Source organism: Trachemys scripta, chromosome 10 (genome assembly GCF_013100865.1).
Source record: "Trachemys scripta elegans isolate TJP31775 chromosome 10, CAS_Tse_1.0, whole genome shotgun sequence".
Classification (NCBI taxonomy): Eukaryota; Metazoa; Chordata; order Testudines; family Emydidae; genus Trachemys; species Trachemys scripta.
In genome coordinates, this window is record NC_048307.1 from 63,683,843 (window position 1) to 63,702,188 (window position 18,346).

Consider the following 18,346-nt stretch of genomic DNA (forward strand, 5'->3'; position numbering starts at 1 on the left):
GAGTGTACAGGATATAGGAATCACTTCATGTGAACTCTCTTCTCTGGACCCGCTCTGTAACTCCCTGCTGCACAGATTTGTGTTGTCAGCTTCTGTGAGTTTAAAACCTGGGGGCAGTAGACATGTGTGTCAAACTGAGCGCTAATTATGTGCTTAACCACCATTTACAAGACTATCCATATTCTAATGTGGCTGTATTTAAAGCTTATGGTACACTTATCCTTATACACTGTACTTTTTCTTGCGTGATTCTGCATTTATGCGCACATCTGCATTTGATCTTTTCCTTGTAATTTATTGGTTTATTAGTTGGCATAGTACAAATTATTTCTAAAAATCCCTCAAGCTATGTGCTGCGTTCACTCTTCCTAAGAATCTACTGGAACACAGATTCATAAGGATGAATAGATCTAATTGAGACTTTACGTGGAGGTCAGAATAGCCACCATGCCTTAATTTAAAATTGGGATATTTTGCTGTGTCTTGTAACTTGTGCAAAACCTCAATGTTGTGTCTGCATTTTAGCACTTACGCTTGAAGAATTGTCTCAGGCTGGCTTTTAAAGCTACATTGTAGTTAGAGAAAATGTAATTATTGAAGTGTAGGATTTTGACTCGTAGTCCGACCGAACCAGGATGACACAACTTCCTTTTGGTGTTTTATTGTGAACTAAGGGCTCTTTGACATTTTTTGCAGGTTGCTACAGAATAAAGACAATGAAATCTTTGCAAATTGGATTTTATATACATGTACATCAGAGGGCACTGAGTATACTTTAATTGTCCCATGTAAATAGAACTGAGTTATAGAGATGGGAGAAGTTGAATGGGTTTCTAAAGAGGATAGATATTTTACAATGCTTAGCAAAGTCAATGGTTATTTTCCATCTGACATTCATAATTAGCCAGTTCTTCCACAGTGCCCATGTTGTAATGGAGTTAAAGAAGGAGATAGCCAGACCTCACAAGAGCATTCTAAGGCCAGGTCTACACTAAACTTACATCAGTAGAGCTACATCATTCGGGGATATGAAAAATCCACACCCTTCAGCAACGCAGTTACATTGACCTAACGCCAATGTAAACAGCACCATGTTGGTGGAGAGGGCTTCTCCCGTCGACATAGCTACCACCCCTCATGGAGGTGGATTAACTATGCCAATGGGAGGAGGTCGCCTGTCGTGTCTTCACTAAAGTGCTACAGTGGTGCAGCTGCAGTGTTTTAAGTGTAGACCTGCCCTAAAACTTCTATTTTTGTGTAGTTGCCACTATGTAGTAATTCATCCTTCTGTTGATGCTGATAGTTGTTACTTTGTTAGAGAAGAGGCTGTTGGGGGAAAAACCTGTTCCTTCTGCCTCCATTTGCAGTACTGCTTTTGCTCTCATAATACACATCTGAATAGGAATATCCATCGTATCTATTGTATTTCTAAATATAGATTCAAACTGCCCTATTGCAATCACATTATATCCCTTCCCATAAATCTCTATCCCTGCTCATCCCATAATTTGGGGAGGAGCACAGAATTGTTCTGTTTAATGGACAATAGTCATTTTGGTGGTTGTATATAGTACCCAGATATTACATTGATACTTTCCTTGAAAATGCTTGAGACCATTTTTAGACGCCTGTGTTTAAACCTGCTGTATTGCCACCCATCAGCTGACTGACCTCTTTCTGGCATAAAACAACTTGAAAATCCTTGCTCTCTCTGTGTGTGTGTGTGTGTGTGTGTGTGTGTGTCTCTTTGACACTGTTACTTATCTTACATTCTACATATGGGAGGGGAAATAAACCTATTTCTACCATCTATTGTAAGACTTTCTTTTGCAATGTTATTGCTGATATGAGACTCTTGTACTGTAGCTTCCTATTCCATTGAATCCCAGTCACGTATACACCATTCTACAACATATTTGCAATAAGTAAGACAGTATTGTGCTTCATATTGTTTAATAAATAGACTGCATTATGAATGCCACTAGCCATCTTCTCAGGATGTTCTGAATCATACTTGTATTATTCTTTAATATTACTATTACCTAAAATATTTGACACAAGTTTTAATGTAAACAAGAATGAAGTGAAGAATATTGTGTCTGATCTTCTGCCTTATATACCAGGCTGAAAGCAGTGGTTTATTAGAAGCAGGGCTGGTAAACGGTGTGTGACGCTTTCTTTTAGTTGCTTATAACTTTGACGAACTTTAATCATTTAGTCTGAAATTTTCCACTTAAGGCTGAAAGCTTTGGAAAATTTCAGCCAAAATGATTCAGATGTTTGAGAATGAGACTAGGGAAAAATTCCATGTTTTGTCCAGGTTAAAAAATTCTGGCAATCCTTTTCTTTGAAATGCTCTAGTGCCCCCTTTTGTTGGAGTGGGAATTTGAAATTTGGCAGGGAACCTGACTGTGTCAGGTATGTGCCTTTTGACACCCCTCCAAAAAAAATCTGCCCAAATTTGGCCAAATTGTAAGGCTTGGAAATATTGCTGTTTGCACGTGCCCCTTAGATTTTAGCAGCTACATTTCCCAAAGATTCTGTCCACACTGAGCATACTCAAGCCTGGATCTGAGCAGGACTTTCCTTGCAATTGCAGTTCTGAGCTACTTTCAGCTGTACCCAATCTGGGCAATTAAACAGAGCATATCTCAGTGACCACCTGCAGGGCCTAAGCAGTGTGGGGGAGGAAGCTGTCTGCTGTGAATGTGGAGGGGATGAGAGTCAGAACTTTGGGGAGGGGGAAATGGAAACTGGGACTGGAGGCAGGCAGGCATGGAGGGGGAGAAGAAAACTATGTGTTGGGGTAAGGAGGAAACTGGGAGCTGGGGGACTGGGCCTGGCTGGGCAAAGAGAATGGGAGCTGGGGAGGGAAATGTGTGGGGTGAGGGGACTGGGAGTCACTGAGTGGAGGGAAGACTGAGGTCAGATGAGGAGTCAAAGGAGAGACTGGAAGGAGAACCACTGGGGTAGAGGACACAGGGCTGGAGTGTGTGGGGAGAACTTGAACAAGAAGCTGGGGGTGGGACACTGAGATTGGACAAAGAGATTGGGACTCAGTCAGTGGGGACAGGAAATGTGAGAATGAGGGGCACTGGAGGCTGAGGTGGCAGGTGAGAGAGATTGGCCAAGCAGCCCAGAGGCAACTGGGACAGGCTGGGCAAAGAGATTGAGTATGGAGACTAGGGCTGGGGGAAGACACGGACGGGAAGTCCAGAACGATGTGGGGAAAGGCACCTTCTCAGCTTTGGCTCAGAGCTTACCCCTCTGGCCTGGGTAAGTCAGCCCCCCACTCTGGATGGTGTTTATTCTCCCTGCTCATGCCATGCTCATCCCTGAGGGGAGTCTGCTTTTCCACACTCACGCTATTAAATAAAGAGCAATGGTGTTTTCAAATCCTGTGGAGAGGCTGTTGGCTCACACTCACGTATCCCTGAAAATGTCAATGTTTTAGGTGGAATTCTGGGGAATGTGCAAGAGCTGTGGGGAAGACAGCACTAGTTTCAGGGCCTAGGCAATTGTACTGCAGGGTCCTCACTGCAAAGAGGGGCGGCAGCCAGGAGATCTGCTTGTGGAGTGCAAGCCTTGAAGCCAAAAGCCAGGAACAGAGCCTAAACTCTGCCTAGGATCAGCTAGCTCTGGGAAAATGGGACTCAGCATTTGGATCCCCTCACAGCAGTGTGGCAAGTGTCCAGCAGGAGGAGCTAGTCCACCTCTGTGAAATACTCTCACAGGGATGTTGTGAAAATCAATTCATGAATGTTTGTGAAGCATTCAGGAACAATAGTGCCACCGAAAACCCTGTGCGGAGACTAACAATTCTGCCTGCAGAACAGTGTTTGAAGAGTGTATAGTAGCAAAGGCTTGTGGCCACACTGAATGATTGGGAAGAAAACAAAATACTGAATAGCTGCTCGTTATGTGATCATTGTCCATCCTGTGGATTGAGTGAGGCAAGGGTCCTATAGAAAAAAAGTATAATTAGAGTCTATCCTAATTCATATGCACAATGGGACCAAATTAAGGTTGTGCAGACAGCCTTAATTCTGGCATTTCCTCACTTTTGACTTTGGAACCCTAATAATGTTCTTTTAATGTAGTTTTTGAACATATTTTACATTGGTGTATACTGTGTGCTGAAATTCCTATGCATGGTGGCATTGGTTGCAATTGCATAGACACTTAAAGCTGATAGAATATAGGGTTAGAAGAGACCTCAGGAGGCTGTCTAGTCCAACCCCCTGCTCAAAGCAGGACCAATCCCCAACTAAATCACCAGATCCCTAAATGGCCCCCTCAAGGATTGAACTCACAACCCTGCATTTAGCAGGCTAATGCTCAAACCACTGAGCTATCTCCCCTGCATGATTTAATAATCATTGTTTGATCTAAAGAAGCAACTGATACTACAAGTTCTGAATTGGCCTATGAACTTCGTTTGATAATTATACAGGTGATGGGTTTGTTCACACCACACTTGCCCTGAAATGGTTAATGCAGACTGAGAAGGGGGCTAATGAACCTGACAGACCACAGCTGAGGGGAATCAGGTGGCCAGGGGAGGGAGTCCAGCTGTGGAGGAATGAGCTGGGCTGGGTTTGTAAGGACAGGAAATTAGAAGTAGAGGGAAAGTCTACGGTGACTCCCTGGGAGAAGGTAGGAGTATTTGGAAGCTACAGAGGCAGGTATCTCACAGTTATTTCTATAGGTACAGGAAGTAGGGATGCTACTGGCCCTGCACACCTGGGGTCCCAGCCTCAGCTCAGGAGGTAAGAGGGCTGGTTTTTAGTACCCCCACTATTAAAAATGTTCTAGCACCACTGGTTATTTCCTGGATGGGAGGAAGAGGTTGACAAACCCTGAGAGTTGGGACTGCCAGAAGGAAGGACAGGGCTCAGGGAAAGGCAGGAAGGTCCAGGAGGGAACAGATCTTGGCTGCCCATAGAGGGTCCCTGAACCAGAACCTGGAGTAGAGGGTAGGTCTGGGTTTCCCTGCCAGCCACTGTGGGAGTGGCACCAGGGGGAGTGAATGGGAAGACTGCCTGAGACTGCTAGTGTGGAGAGAGACTCTGATACCTCGAAAGGGGGAAATGTATTTAATGATGTGGCCAGAGGACCGAGTCACAAAGAGGCAGCTCCTGGAGCAAGAGAGGGGTTGTGGACTGAGAGAGAAGGATGGAGAGACACCATGCAACTGCGGGAAGAGGCACTGACCCTGCAAGGCTAATTCCCAGAATGGTCAGGAGGCACCATCCTAGCGGTGAGTAGAGCACCCCATCACAAAGTAGCAAAATGATAACTAAAACAAAAATACAGTAATCACAAATCATTTAATCCACAAATATTATGATAATACATCATATACTTTATGGGTGACTTAAACATATTATTACATACCAAGCCACCAGTATAAAAGTAAACAATGAATATACAGGATATACAAGTATCAGAAATACTTGAAAACATTTTTTCCTCCACTTTAAGGCTACTAAAATTTATAAATAAAATGATAGACATTTGGCTGTGTTCTAAAATACCAGAGTCTGAGTACTGATATATGCAAGACACAAAAAGAAACCACATACAGAGTATCGTTTCTCTTTCAACTGTCCTCCTTTTCGAATGGTGGCTTTGTTTTTTTTTTTTAAAGTCTTACATGCCCTTAGCTTGCTCCAAAAGAAAAGAAAAACTCCCCCTCCCCCTCTGAAATTTGATATGCTCTGTGCACTAGGAGTTGGATGTATTATACTCTAAATTTAAAAAAAAAACAACAACACCCCCATCAGTTTGATAAGTAGTGCTCTGGGGCAGATTTTGGCCAATATTGCATGTAAATGTAGATTATTAAATATGGTTCTGGTGAATGCCTACATTTTTACCATGTAAGGCAAATCTTGCAAGTCCTTCTGCCCAGATTTTCTCTCTGTATTATGCCATAGAAGGGCAGTCCACATTAGTTGCTATTGAACAGAAGCGTCATGGATTCAAGGGAAATGGGCGGAAAATCGCTCTAATACAAATGGTGCTGCCATTTTTAGATGGCTTGTTTTCCTGTGCATTTGAAATACACCCTTTGAAGATGAGAAATAAGAACACTTCTGATTGTTCACGTGAAACTGTACCCCTTTAGTATATGAATCAGGTAACTGGGCATCCAACTATCTAAGGATAGTTGCACTATAAAGGAAACATGGGATTCATATTGCAATGCATATGACACAATTGTTTTGTAGGGGAGAAAAGACGGACGTATCAGAAAATGTTATGAAGTCTGTTACACTAGAGTGTTTTGAATAATGCTTACATGTGAAAACAATTCTCTGTAATACCGATGAGATCAGTGATCTGCTCTGTAAGCATTGCTTAGGTAAAGAAATGGCTTTCAAATACATAATTTTTCATGAGTTTTAAAAATATGCATCTAATTATTGTAATACAGCCTTTGGTACAGTACTTGTCATCTGTGTTGTCTGCAAGGCTATCTGTCATTCGCATGTCATCTAAAAGGAGGTACAGTCTCAAACCAAAGTATCTTTAGAGCTGTGGGAGTGGATGAACCCAATGGTGGGAGGAGAGTTTTAAATGTATTCTAAATCTGCTGTGTCTGCAACCCAAGGGTGAGTCACTATAAAATTAACAGAATTTCAAAACAGGGAAAGGTTAGTGCATCAAGACACAATAACATTTGATACTGTTGTAGATTTTCTTTCTAGTGGATTCCCTCCTAAGTACCATGTTTTAAGGGCCAAATCTTGACCCGCAGCATGCACTTGTCCAGGGAAGTTCGGGAATATAAGATGCCCTCTTACTCTGCACAAATTATTCATATCAGAAGGCCATGGCATGGGACAGAGAGCAGCTTCTGTGGCTCCACCCCAACATACCAGGCCGTGCAATCAAGGCAGCACAGATGGGGAAATGAACTCTGCCAGCTTTAGCTGGTAGGACTTGATGACTCCATGATCTAGCCTGTGTAACTTAATGGATATTTTGGCTAACTATATCCCTGCTGTTGGAGGATATGTTATTGCACACTTAGTGATAGAGGGCTATGTTGACTAGTTATAAGGAGCTAAAATGCTTGAACTATAGAAAATGCTGATTTGCCAAAACAGTTTTCACAAAACAGGGTCAAATTCAATGCATTTCCCATCTTGAAAAAAAGTTGAGAAAAATATTTGAAGTGAAAAATTCTGATTTAGTTGGTTCAAAACTACTTTTTGTTTCAAAATTTCAGTTAATGAGCCTCAAAAAAGCTTTTATTTTGGATTGACTCAAAACAAATCTGCACCACCTCCACCCCCCAGTTCCTGAATGTTTTTGAAATTTCACTTTTTGCCCTGATTTGAGATGGGAAAATATTTTGAACTCTCAAATATATGCAGTACAAAAAAACAGTTTCTCGCCCACCTATGTTGAGTAGACCAACTCGTTTTCTGAGACTGACCACTTTGCATATTTCAGTGAATGTCTTGCTTCTAGGAGGCCTTGAGGTATGAAAATGTTCTATCATAGAGCCTACACTTTCTGTAGTGCTCTGCAGATAGAGCACAAAGATTAATGGGTGCAATGTAAAGGTTGAAATTAATTAACAATTTGACTTCTGGAGGATTTTTTTCACAACAAAGTTGGCTTTCAGATGAACTGGTAATGCATTTCCCCTCTGCCTCTAAAAGAGAAAAGTCACCTCAGTTCAATAACGAGCAATATAATTCTCTGCCAGCATTTTGTTTGGTACCAGGATTTCCTCAGTCTTAGTTTCCTAATAGCAATGCTAATCTCTTACCTAGTGGGTTTTTTTTTAATTCAATAATTTCAGAGCAATTTAAAAGAGGAAATTTTGCAGATTGGGACACGGAGAAGCTAAGGGACTTGTCAAAGATTACAGACGTCCATGGCAGAGCTTGAATTGGTTGTTTTAAGCACTATACCATGCTGCTTTCTTTTGTGATGCTCTGGACTGGGAATTATAAAATCCGGACTTTTGCCAGGACAATTGTGCTGTTGCAACCACTGAAACTTTTCTGCAAGTTCTTTAGTTCATCCTTGTTCTGTAATAGATGTTGGTGTGTGTGTTTTCATTTTTTGTTTTTTTTAAAATGTGTATAGAATAAGATGCAATAGGTACCTTGATGTTGCTCCTAAGTTTCTCATGTTAACAAGCCCTAGTTACAGAGGTGTGGATGTTCTATATTTAGATGGCACTGTGAAAATACCAGCTTGGCCCCCATTTCCCACATGTCACTTTGACTGTAAACACAACTAATTACGATGGACATACACTAAGCCACGGCTGAAAAGTTGTTTCATACATTGAATATTGTCTTTTGAGAGCTTTTGCCATTTGCAGGTGGAAATGGTGTTTCAGTGGAGAAAGAAGGGACAGATGATGGCTACATTGATCCAGTAATATCACTGTTCCTCTCAGGTGTTCAGCATTTGTATCGTGGTGTTCTTCAACAGGAAACTTAAGTTCTGGCACTGAAAACAGTAATTGCAGAGGAAGTAGCATGGCCCTCTAATCTAAGCCTATTTGATGTCACGGTGTGCTTGAGCTTGTTGAAGCCAATGTTGTATTTCAGGATTAAGTTTCTTCATTATGTTTTGACTTTAGAGTCACTGAGCTGTTTTTCCAGAATCAAAATCACAAGTTTCTCACTTCTATTCTCAGATGCAAAGCAAAAATCTCTAGTGGGAACATGCTTCTTAAAGAAGCTTCTCTACTCTTCTCACTTCTCCCCATTTTATTAAGTTCTGCTCTCCAGTATGGTCTTAATCACCTGCAAAATTGGAGATGTGCTCTCCTATCGGTTCCTGACACTATTGAAAGGAGAGAACTTGTGCCCATCAGAACCCCACTTTCCATCTAAGCCTCTGAGATTTTTTTTAGGAATAATAAAAACATATACAAGAAGAGTTTGGGGGTCAATTCCATTCAACACCCTTTCTGCTTTTCCCCTTCTATCTTTGACACAGCCACGTGTCTTGAGGTTAGGTTCATTTTCACACAACAAGACCCCAACACAGATACTGAGGTTCTGATGTGCTGTGATCTTGTTCTGAATAATAAGCATCAGCAGCCCCATTGACTCCCTCCTTTGAAAAGGCTGAAATCTCTGCGAACTGAGAATTACAATTTGTAGCTTTCTGGTTTGGTTTGGTTTGGTTTTTCTTCATTATAAGCCAAGTGAGCACATGCTGGTTTCTGATGAAGTCCGTGTAGTAGGCGGATGGTAGGAAGGAAACTCACAAGCTTTGCCACAACTCACCAAGTTTGCTGCAGCTCTAGGAATGAGTTTTTGTTTTGTAAAAGGCAAAGTTTCAAAGGACTTTCTCATCAAGTAGTTTGTTGATTCCATCACAGATCTTTTTGAGGTGTGGTCGGCAATCCCCATCAAGGCTATACAGGGCAGTGAGGAATTCCACATCTGCAAAGTGATTGAAGACATGGTTGATACGCCCATGGGACCTGGGCGTCAGATGTCGCTCTACCAGTTCGTGCACCAGGTCTTTACATTCGTTCAGAAGTTCTGCGAGAACATTTCTATCAAAGGTGTATTCTACCTCGTAAAAACTGACAATTGTCATGGCTGTCTGATTCAACTTCTTTCTGAATTTGTCGACGATTTCCAGCTCTTCTTGGTTGAATTGATTGTTTCGGTAGAGGATCCCAATTTTTATTGCCACTTTAATCAAGTCCTTCATAATTTTGTGAGCTTCCTTCTTGTTCCTTGTATGGTCTCTAGTTACTTTATATAACTCATCAAATATTTCACTGCTTGTGTCGTCGATGAGCATGTTAGCCATAGTTTTGGTAGCCATTTTACTCAGGAGCTTTTTCTGTGCTTGCAGCGCAAGGTTCTTTGAACTGAAACAATCAGGACCTATTGCAGAGGAGGAAAAAAAGAAGAAAAAGTTAATTGCACTTTAGAAATAACTTGCATATAGTGGCAAATTAGCAACATGTCATACAGGATGTTGTTTGTTAGCCACACTTATAAGGTGCCTATGGTTGACACGTTCAGTGGATACTCCAGGGATAGGTCATGTCTTCAATATTGTTTTTCCATCAGGCCTCAGAAGCTCAAGTGTCAATATACCATTTTTGATTTCTAAAATCTGGGGGTGGTTGTCGATGGTAGACTTGAATATTCAAGATATACATTTATTTTATTACTTTGTCCTTTGCAAACTCTAAAACTCCATGCATATTCTTGGTTTTAAAATAGACACAGGTTTAAAATGAAAGCTTCCTCAGCTGAAAGCTTTTGTTGAGACAGTGTGCACAGAAATGTAAATTACCTGTCAAAGACTCTGTAGAATTTAATGTGGTTGAGAAATACAAGGTCCGTGAAGAATTACAGGTCTGGTCACTGGGTGTCACTATTGCTCCATGCTTGAAATGATTAGGCAGCATGTTTAGAAGAGCTGACTGCACAGATCCATAAACAAATGTGTGTGTCTTTAATCTATAATAATGGTGCCTTTTTGGCTTTCGTTGCCAATGGGCCTAATTTGAGAAACTGACTTTTACAGAGCAATTTGTATTTGAGCCTTTGTAGAAATTTCTCCTCCAGAACAAAAATATCTGAGCAGTTTTTTACATCATCATAATCATCATAAACCTCGCCCTGTAGAATCTACAGAGAAACAGCTCTCATTTGCTGAGACTAGTCTTGAAGCTATGTAAATTTGCAGCAATCCCTACAAACTGAATAGCCACACATCTTCCCCCACCGTGGGGCCATTCGCTTTCCTGCTCCAGCAAAGGTAAGGGCAGGTAGTGCCCTATAAACTCCAGTGCACAAGCTGTGGTGTTGCCAACATATGGTTGGTAGGGAACTTTATTGGATCACTATCTGCTGTGAGTCAATAACAGAATCTAGCAGATGTATCTGGATAGATTCTCAGAGGCTGCTGCCCTCTAGGGAGACTAGGCTGGCCCTTGAAGACCTATTCCAGTACTGGGGAAAGGCCCAAAGGAGAGGAATCACCATAGAATTTCTGCAATAATGGGGCTGAAGGCAGCTCTAAATTACATTATCTGTCAATAGTTCCCAGGGTAACCCTAGCCATAGAAGCTGGTAAAAGAGCTTCTAGGAGTGGTGCCAATAAGAGAGGGCTGGCTGGCGGGGGTTGCACTTGCTCAAAGTCCCATCGTTCTGTGGAGCTGCGGGACTACGGCCTGACTGCTTTTGAGCAGTGGCCCCAGACTAAATCAGTCTGATGGCTGTTGCTGGAGTGGTTTGGAGCATTGCTCAGGCTGTGTGGTCACAACCTGACTGACACGTGACCTGGCCACCGTCTCAGGTATTTTGAGTCTCATTATTTTGGATTCTTACTAAAATAGAGTGAGAACATGCTTCTGAGATTACAGTGAATTAGAACAAGTTGTTTTCCAGAAGAATTGTTTCACTACCTCATATATCTGATACCAAAACATATGAAATATTTTTCTGACTATTCCAAAATTGGCCGTTCAGTTACTTTTGCTCTTTTTTGATAGTTTAAAAAAAAGATGTTGAAGCTTTGAATGTTCAAGCATTATATTTCTTTCCTGGTTGCCTAATACAGCTGTGTAATTAACCAGGGCTTGGGGGGTGTGTGTGCGTGCGGGCGCGGCGGGGTGTGTGTTTCAAAATGCAAATTGAGTGACTAATTTTGAATTAAATGTGACATGAATTAGTGCAAACAGCTCTTAATCTGATAACTACTGAATTAAGGGTGGTATTTTAAAAAGGATTATACCACACAGCTACTGCTAAAATTCCTAGTCTTAAACAGCCTCTTTTTACCAATCTAAAACAACCAGGGAAACATGTTAGAAAGGAATAATAGGAAACAATGGTTAGCACTGGTAAAATGTACATTTCAGTTATTCAGATTACTTCATCATGGGTACCTTCTGATACCCTTTCTCCACCGTATCTGAACCTACAAGCCCATCATCTTAGATCTGGCCTTCAGTGGGACTCAATCCAGCTCCTCTTAAAGGTAATAGGAGTTGGATTGGGTGTGCCCTTGTTTGCAAAGAATCAGTTTTGCAATGTGGGTGCACCCTGTTTTGTGTGTGTGTGTGTGTGTGTGTGTAAATTAGGGTTTTAGGGAGCCAGCTTCACGATGGGTCCGTATATACACAAGCTGCACATTACCTCTGGAGCTGCAGTCAATTGCACACATTAAAACAAGCATGCAATATTAGAGGCTAGATCAGGGGTCGGCAGGGGTCGGCACGCGGCTCGCCAGGGTAAGCACCCTGGCGGGCCGGGCCAGTTTTATTTACCTGCTGACGCGGCAGGTTTGGCTGATCGCGGCCCCCACTGGCCGCGGTTCACCGTCCCGGGCCAATGGAGGCGGCGAGAAGCGGCGCGGGCGAGCCACGTGCCGAACATTGCCGACCCTTGGGCTAGATGAAGGCTGGCTGAAAAATTAGTTTATGATGATGCATATTAATGATGCAACTGAAGTAATAAAATTCAGATTTTTATTATATTTCAGGGTAATTATTGTATTCTAATTCAACATTTTTCTTAAAAAGAAAATATTTTTCTTTGAAGTCTCTCTCTTACCAGGGCAGTTTTTTTTCCTTATGCCGGTTTGATAACTTCAGGAGTTTATAAAATAAGAAACGAGCCAGTAGGCTTTGAACATAACATTTTATGTCACCACTATGGCAATTTGATAAGATTTACATCTCGGAGTACAGTATTGGGTCATGAAAGTACAGTACCAGCTTGCAGTGATTCCAGGGAGATTGTTTTGTCTGAACAATGTACATTTTATTGAGTGTGAGCTCTTTTCACAGGGGGTCACAGTTTCCTCTCAGATGGGCCTCTGCTACTTTGATCCTTGCTTTTGCCTCCTTTGGGCAAGAGCCAATTGTAACACATTCTGTCTAGAGCCATCTACAGCTATCACAGGACTGTGTCGTTTCCTGCAGGCTCGACAATGCTGGCTAAGAAGGACACAGCACCTCTCTGCTCTGTGAACTCCATTGGCTCTGTGTTTACCTCCCAACAACTTACAAAGGCCTGCTCCTAGTCTACGAAGCTCTGAACAGAATGAAACTTGGTTACTTCAGAAATGGCCTTGTCCTCCATGACATTCCAAAGCCATGTATCTGGATGTTAGGGGCCATAGTTGCTATATAAACATTAGGGCTGTCAAGCGATTAAAAAAATTAATCGCAATTAATGGCACTGTTTAAACAATAATAGAATACAATTTATTTAAATATTTGTGGATGTTTTCTACATTTTCAAATATATTGATTTCAATTACAACACAAAGTGTACAGTGCTCACTTTATATTTTTTTGATTACAAGTATTTGCACTGTAAAAAAAAAACCAAAAGAAAATATTTTTCAATTCACCTAATACAAGTACTGTACTGCAATCTCTTTATCATGAAAGTTGAACTTACAAATGTAGAATTAAGCGCAAAAAACTGCATTAAAAATAAGTCTAAAATTTTAGAGCCTGCAAGTCCACTCAGTCCTACTTCTTATTCAGCCAATCGCTAAAAGAAACAAGTTTGTTTACATTAGCAGGAGATAATGCTGCCTGCTTCTTGTTTACAATGTCACCTGACAGTGAGAACAGGTGTTCGCATGGCACTGTTGTAGCTGGCGTTGCAAGATATTTACGTGCTAGATGCGCTAAAGATTCATATTTCCCTTCCTGCTACAACCACTATTCCAGGGGACATATGTCCATGCTGATGATGGGTTCTGCTCAATAACAATCCAAAGCAGTGCAGACCAATGCATGTTCATTTTCATCATCTGAGTCAGATCCCACCAGCAGAAGGTTGATTTTCTTTTTTGGTGGTTCGGGTTCTGTAGTTTATGCATCAGAGTGTTGCTCTTTTAAGACTTCTGAAAGCATGTGCCACACCTCATCCCTTTCAGATTTTGGACGGCACTTCAGATTCTTAAACTTTGGGTCACTTAGAAATCTCACAGTGGTTCCTTCTTTGTGTTTTGTGAAATCTACAGTGAAAGTGTTCTTAAAATGAACATGTGAGTTCATCATCCAACATGAAATATATGGCAGAATGCAGGTAAAACAATTCTCCCACAAGGAATTCAGTTACAAATTTAACGCATTATTTTTTAACAAGGGTCATCAGCATGGAAGCATGTCCTCTGGAATGGTGGCCGAAGCATGAAGGGGTGTACAAATGTTTAGCATATCTGGCACATAAATACCTTGCAATGCCAGCTACAAAAGTGCCGTACAAATACCTGTTCTCGCTTTCTGGTGACATTGTAAATAATAAGAGGGCAGCATTATCTCCTGTAAATGTAAACAAACTTGTTTGACTTAGCAATTGGCTGAACAAGAAGTAGGACTGAATGGACTTGTAGGCTCTGAAGTTCTACATTGTTTTGTTTTTGAGTGCAGCTATGTAACAAAAAAAATCTGCATTTGTAAGTTGCACTTTCACAACAGAGATTCACACAAGTACTGTAGTGCAAATGAATCGAAAAATACTATTTCTTTTATCATTTTTACAGTGCAAATAGTTGTAGTCAAAATAATATACACTTTGAGTTCAATTACACCACAGAATACAATGTATATGAAAATGTAGAAAACCATCCAAAATATTGAATAAATTTCAATTGGTATTCTATTTAACAGCGCAATTAAAACTGTGATTAATTTTTTGTTAATCATGTGAGTTAACTGTGATTAATCGACAGCCCTAATAAAAATAAAATATAGTTAAGGTACATTCCATATGGCCAGTGCTGCTGGAGTGAACAAGATTAAGTCTAATTGAGTGCTAGGGCCACAATATTCACAGTGGTAGGATCCCAGCTGTAGAACTCCTGGTCTGAAAAGTCTGTGTGGGGGGTTGTGGTGTGTGTGTGTGGGTTTTTTGTTTTTTTTAAACATCCGGAATGATGATATAAGTAACATCACTCCTGAACCAGTCATAGGCAGGGAGCGAACCCCAGACCACTAGATATAAAAGCCTGAGCTTCTACGGGTAGAGCTAAAGGACCAAGTAGGAGGCAGTAGCAGACTCATAAATCATGTTGTCTAGCAGGGGGGGACAGGGGGACAAAGAGCCAAGTTCAGATTTTTAAAAATCTTTGAACATATAAACTTTCAAGAGAGACAGCTATTTGTTTTGGGTTCCTGCTTCCAAGTATTAATCTGTGCTCACATACCAAGCCAATGATTGCCTTTCAAAGATCATAGCTAGCCACACTGATTAGATTTCAGACATTAATGAGGTCTGGGGGACAAAGTTTTACTCTAGAAGTCGTATCTTTCTGCCTTACGCTGTGCTTTCTTCAAAAATGTAACTCCTTAGATTGTTTCTATGTGGCAAGCAATCTCCTACTCTCCCTTGAGTAACAGGACAGAGTACAAACAATTCTATAAATGCTGTTAGCCTTTTAGGACCACTAATAACTGAACCTACAGAAAACAGCTTGTATCTGGGTAATGATTAGACTGCATTAGGAATTTTGACATTTCAGTATCTATTGAAATGCGACTATTTCTGATTCAGATCTGCACCGCAGATCCCTAAAACGTCAAATGACTTGTATATTGGAAATATGTTGTCAGCAAGCTCCATACTAAGCTGTTGGTCTCTAATAATCTGCCATCCTCCAGAAAGTGTGGCTTTCCAGATTTGCATTTCTGCAGTTGTGATAAATGAATCAAAAATACAAAGACCTGGTTTAAGCAAAGAGGGCAGAATTTAAGGCAGAACTTGTGTTTTACACTGATAGCAGAAGCCAGTTTAAGTATAAATAACAGCTGACTTTCACTAGAACAGTAAATGTTCTTTGGCATCCTCATATGAGCAGCCAATAGAAAACTGTCTAGCTTATATTTCTTATAGAAATTAACAGAGGGTCCTGTGGCACCTTTAAGACTAACAGAAGTATTGGGAGAATAAGCTTTCGTGGGTAAGTGAGGTTCTTACCCACGAAAGCTTATTCTCCCAATACTTCTGTTAGTCTTAAAGGTGCCACAGGACCCTCTGTTAATTTCTATAAGAAATATAAGCTAGNGGGGGGGGAGGGGGAGAGTCACAGCTCTATGGGCTTAGATAGCAAGAAGTTCACCAAGCACCATGCCTCATGGAGTAACTAAGAGCTCTAAAGCACTGGGAAAGTGTCCAGGGGTTACTGCAGCTAGTGTAGCTTTCCAAGGGATGCCAGCTACAGGTCTCACCAAACAAGCAGCACCTCTCCGCCAGCAACAGTGTGTCCCCTGATTCTCTTATGACTTACTGCAGGACAGGAATTATCAGGTTTTGTAATTTTGCCTTAGTTAATCCAGATTAATTTTCCTGTATGTCCCCATGTAGACAAGCCTTTAAATTCTATACAAACTGTTTTGTTTCACTTACAACATATGGTAAATGGACCTAACATGGTTCAGGGATATTGGTCCAGGCTCTAACATTGGGACTGGACAAACATAGTGGTGAGATTTTCATTGTCATTTAAAGCAGATACTTACATTTTTCTGTATCAGAGGGGTAGCCGTGTTAGTCTGAATCTGTAAAAAGCAACAGAGGGTCCTGTGGCACCTTTAAGACTAACAGAAGTATTGGGAGCATAAGCTTTCGTGGGTAAGAACCTCACTTCTTGCATCTGAAGAAGTGAGGTTCTTACCCACGAAAGCTTATGCTCCCAATACTTCTCTTAGTCTTAAAGGTACCACAGGACCCTCTGTTGCTTTTTACATTTTTCTGGATTCTGATTAGCTGATGGTCCTCTAAGTTATAACACAGATTGTAAATCCGATCTGAAGATATCTGTGTAAGAACCTAGCAGCCTTGAAGATCTCTTCCCTCTTGATCCAGTGAGACTATTGAAGTTATCAGCATTGATCATTGCTAGCTTTGTGTGCTAGCTCATCACTCACTTAAATGTAAAAATGTTTTATTCTAACAAACTCTGAGATTCCTTTAGATGCTTACTGCAGACAATTTCACCATAGCCTTGTCTAAACACAAGAGTTGTATGGCTTTGACTGTGCTGGTATAGTGTGGATGCGGTTATAAATGTGCTTACCCAGTACACTTTATTTCTCAGTGGGAAGGGAAACAAGCTATACCTGTGTCAGCACACTCATACCAGTATAACTGTGCCCTTGCTAGGGGGCATCTCGGTTCAAATAAAATCACACTCCTCACTGAAATGGTCATACCAATACAAAATCCATGTAGACTAGGTCTAAGTGTCTGCATGCCTCTGTTGTGCTCAACATGAAATCTAAACTCAATTTGTCAGCGCTGTTCAATCCAGCGGCAATTCAAACTTCAATCAATCCCTTGTTTTCAGACTAGGAGTACTAGAAACAGAAAAGGCAGCAGGTAAGAGTGTGCAAAGAGAAGTAGTAAATAAATGGATATTGCTTTTGGGCCTGCCCACAAGACTTTTTCTAAGTATCAGCAAAGGAGCAAAACCCATTACTTTAAAAGGTATTAAAAAATGGAGTACATGCTGTTTAAAAGGATCCTCGACTGGCTTCCTGCATTTTAAAAAAATAGTCAATTAGAGTGTGCAGCTGTACATAAATCTTGTTCTGACAAAGATGAGTTACAAGGGAGATGGTCAGCCCAGTCAATTCCAGTCTCTTATTCCCCAAAATGGGAAAGTTCCCACTTCGAATAATCCTCTCTGATTCTGGATGATTGAATCCAGGCAACTTGGATTCATCATACTGTCCATACTCTGAACAGTTAGCTCATATGATTGGGGATTCATTAGTAGAAGGAGAACCTTCTTCACCCTAGCAGAATCCTGGCATACAATCCCAATTTTTCTCTAAGCCACCATAGTCAATCAGATTTGGAGCCTAGTGACTGCTATAGATCTCGTCACCTCCGCCTTGTACCATTCACCTACTTCAGGTCCGCTCTATACCAGGATGTCCTGTAAGGATGACTCAAAGTTAGAAATAGGATATCTGGGGGCTTCCATGTCTATAGAAGAGAACAATGGTATGTCTTACAGGAACCATCATTCAATAGAATATTCTTCCAAGATCATCTCTGGAATTTGTCCATAAAGTCTTAAGACTATACATATTTAATAAAAAGGGAGTATATTTTTTAAAACATGAAAAAATTAATGCACACTAATAAAACTACAAGCTGAATACTAAATCATAATAAATCGAAGAGGATTATTCCTACTAGAAAGATACGAAGGCAGATTCTCAGCCAGATTCTACTTCACCTTAGTTACCAGACCTGTGTGAATAATGTCTGCCTTAAAGTAACAGAGCATTTGCTATGTAAAATAAGCCATTATTTGCTTAATAGTAACGAAAGAAAAATCCTTGGGCTGTGTTGGAAGAATG

The 18,346-nt window shown here is 40.9% G+C and overlaps 1 protein-coding gene across 1 annotated transcript in view; it reads right to left on the minus strand.

Moving 5' to 3' along the window:
* Positions 1–5,311: 5,311 nt before the first annotated feature.
* The window catches only part of TNFAIP8L3 (TNF alpha induced protein 8 like 3), a 52,598-nt gene continuing 39,563 nt past the window's right edge, over positions 5,312–18,346 (minus strand). The window contains exon 2 of the mRNA XM_034783190.1: positions 5,312–9,884. Within this exon, the coding sequence (XP_034639081.1) occupies positions 9,322–9,884 (563 nt within the window). The 3' untranslated portion in view covers positions 5,312–9,321. The remainder of the gene's footprint in view (positions 9,885–18,346) is intronic.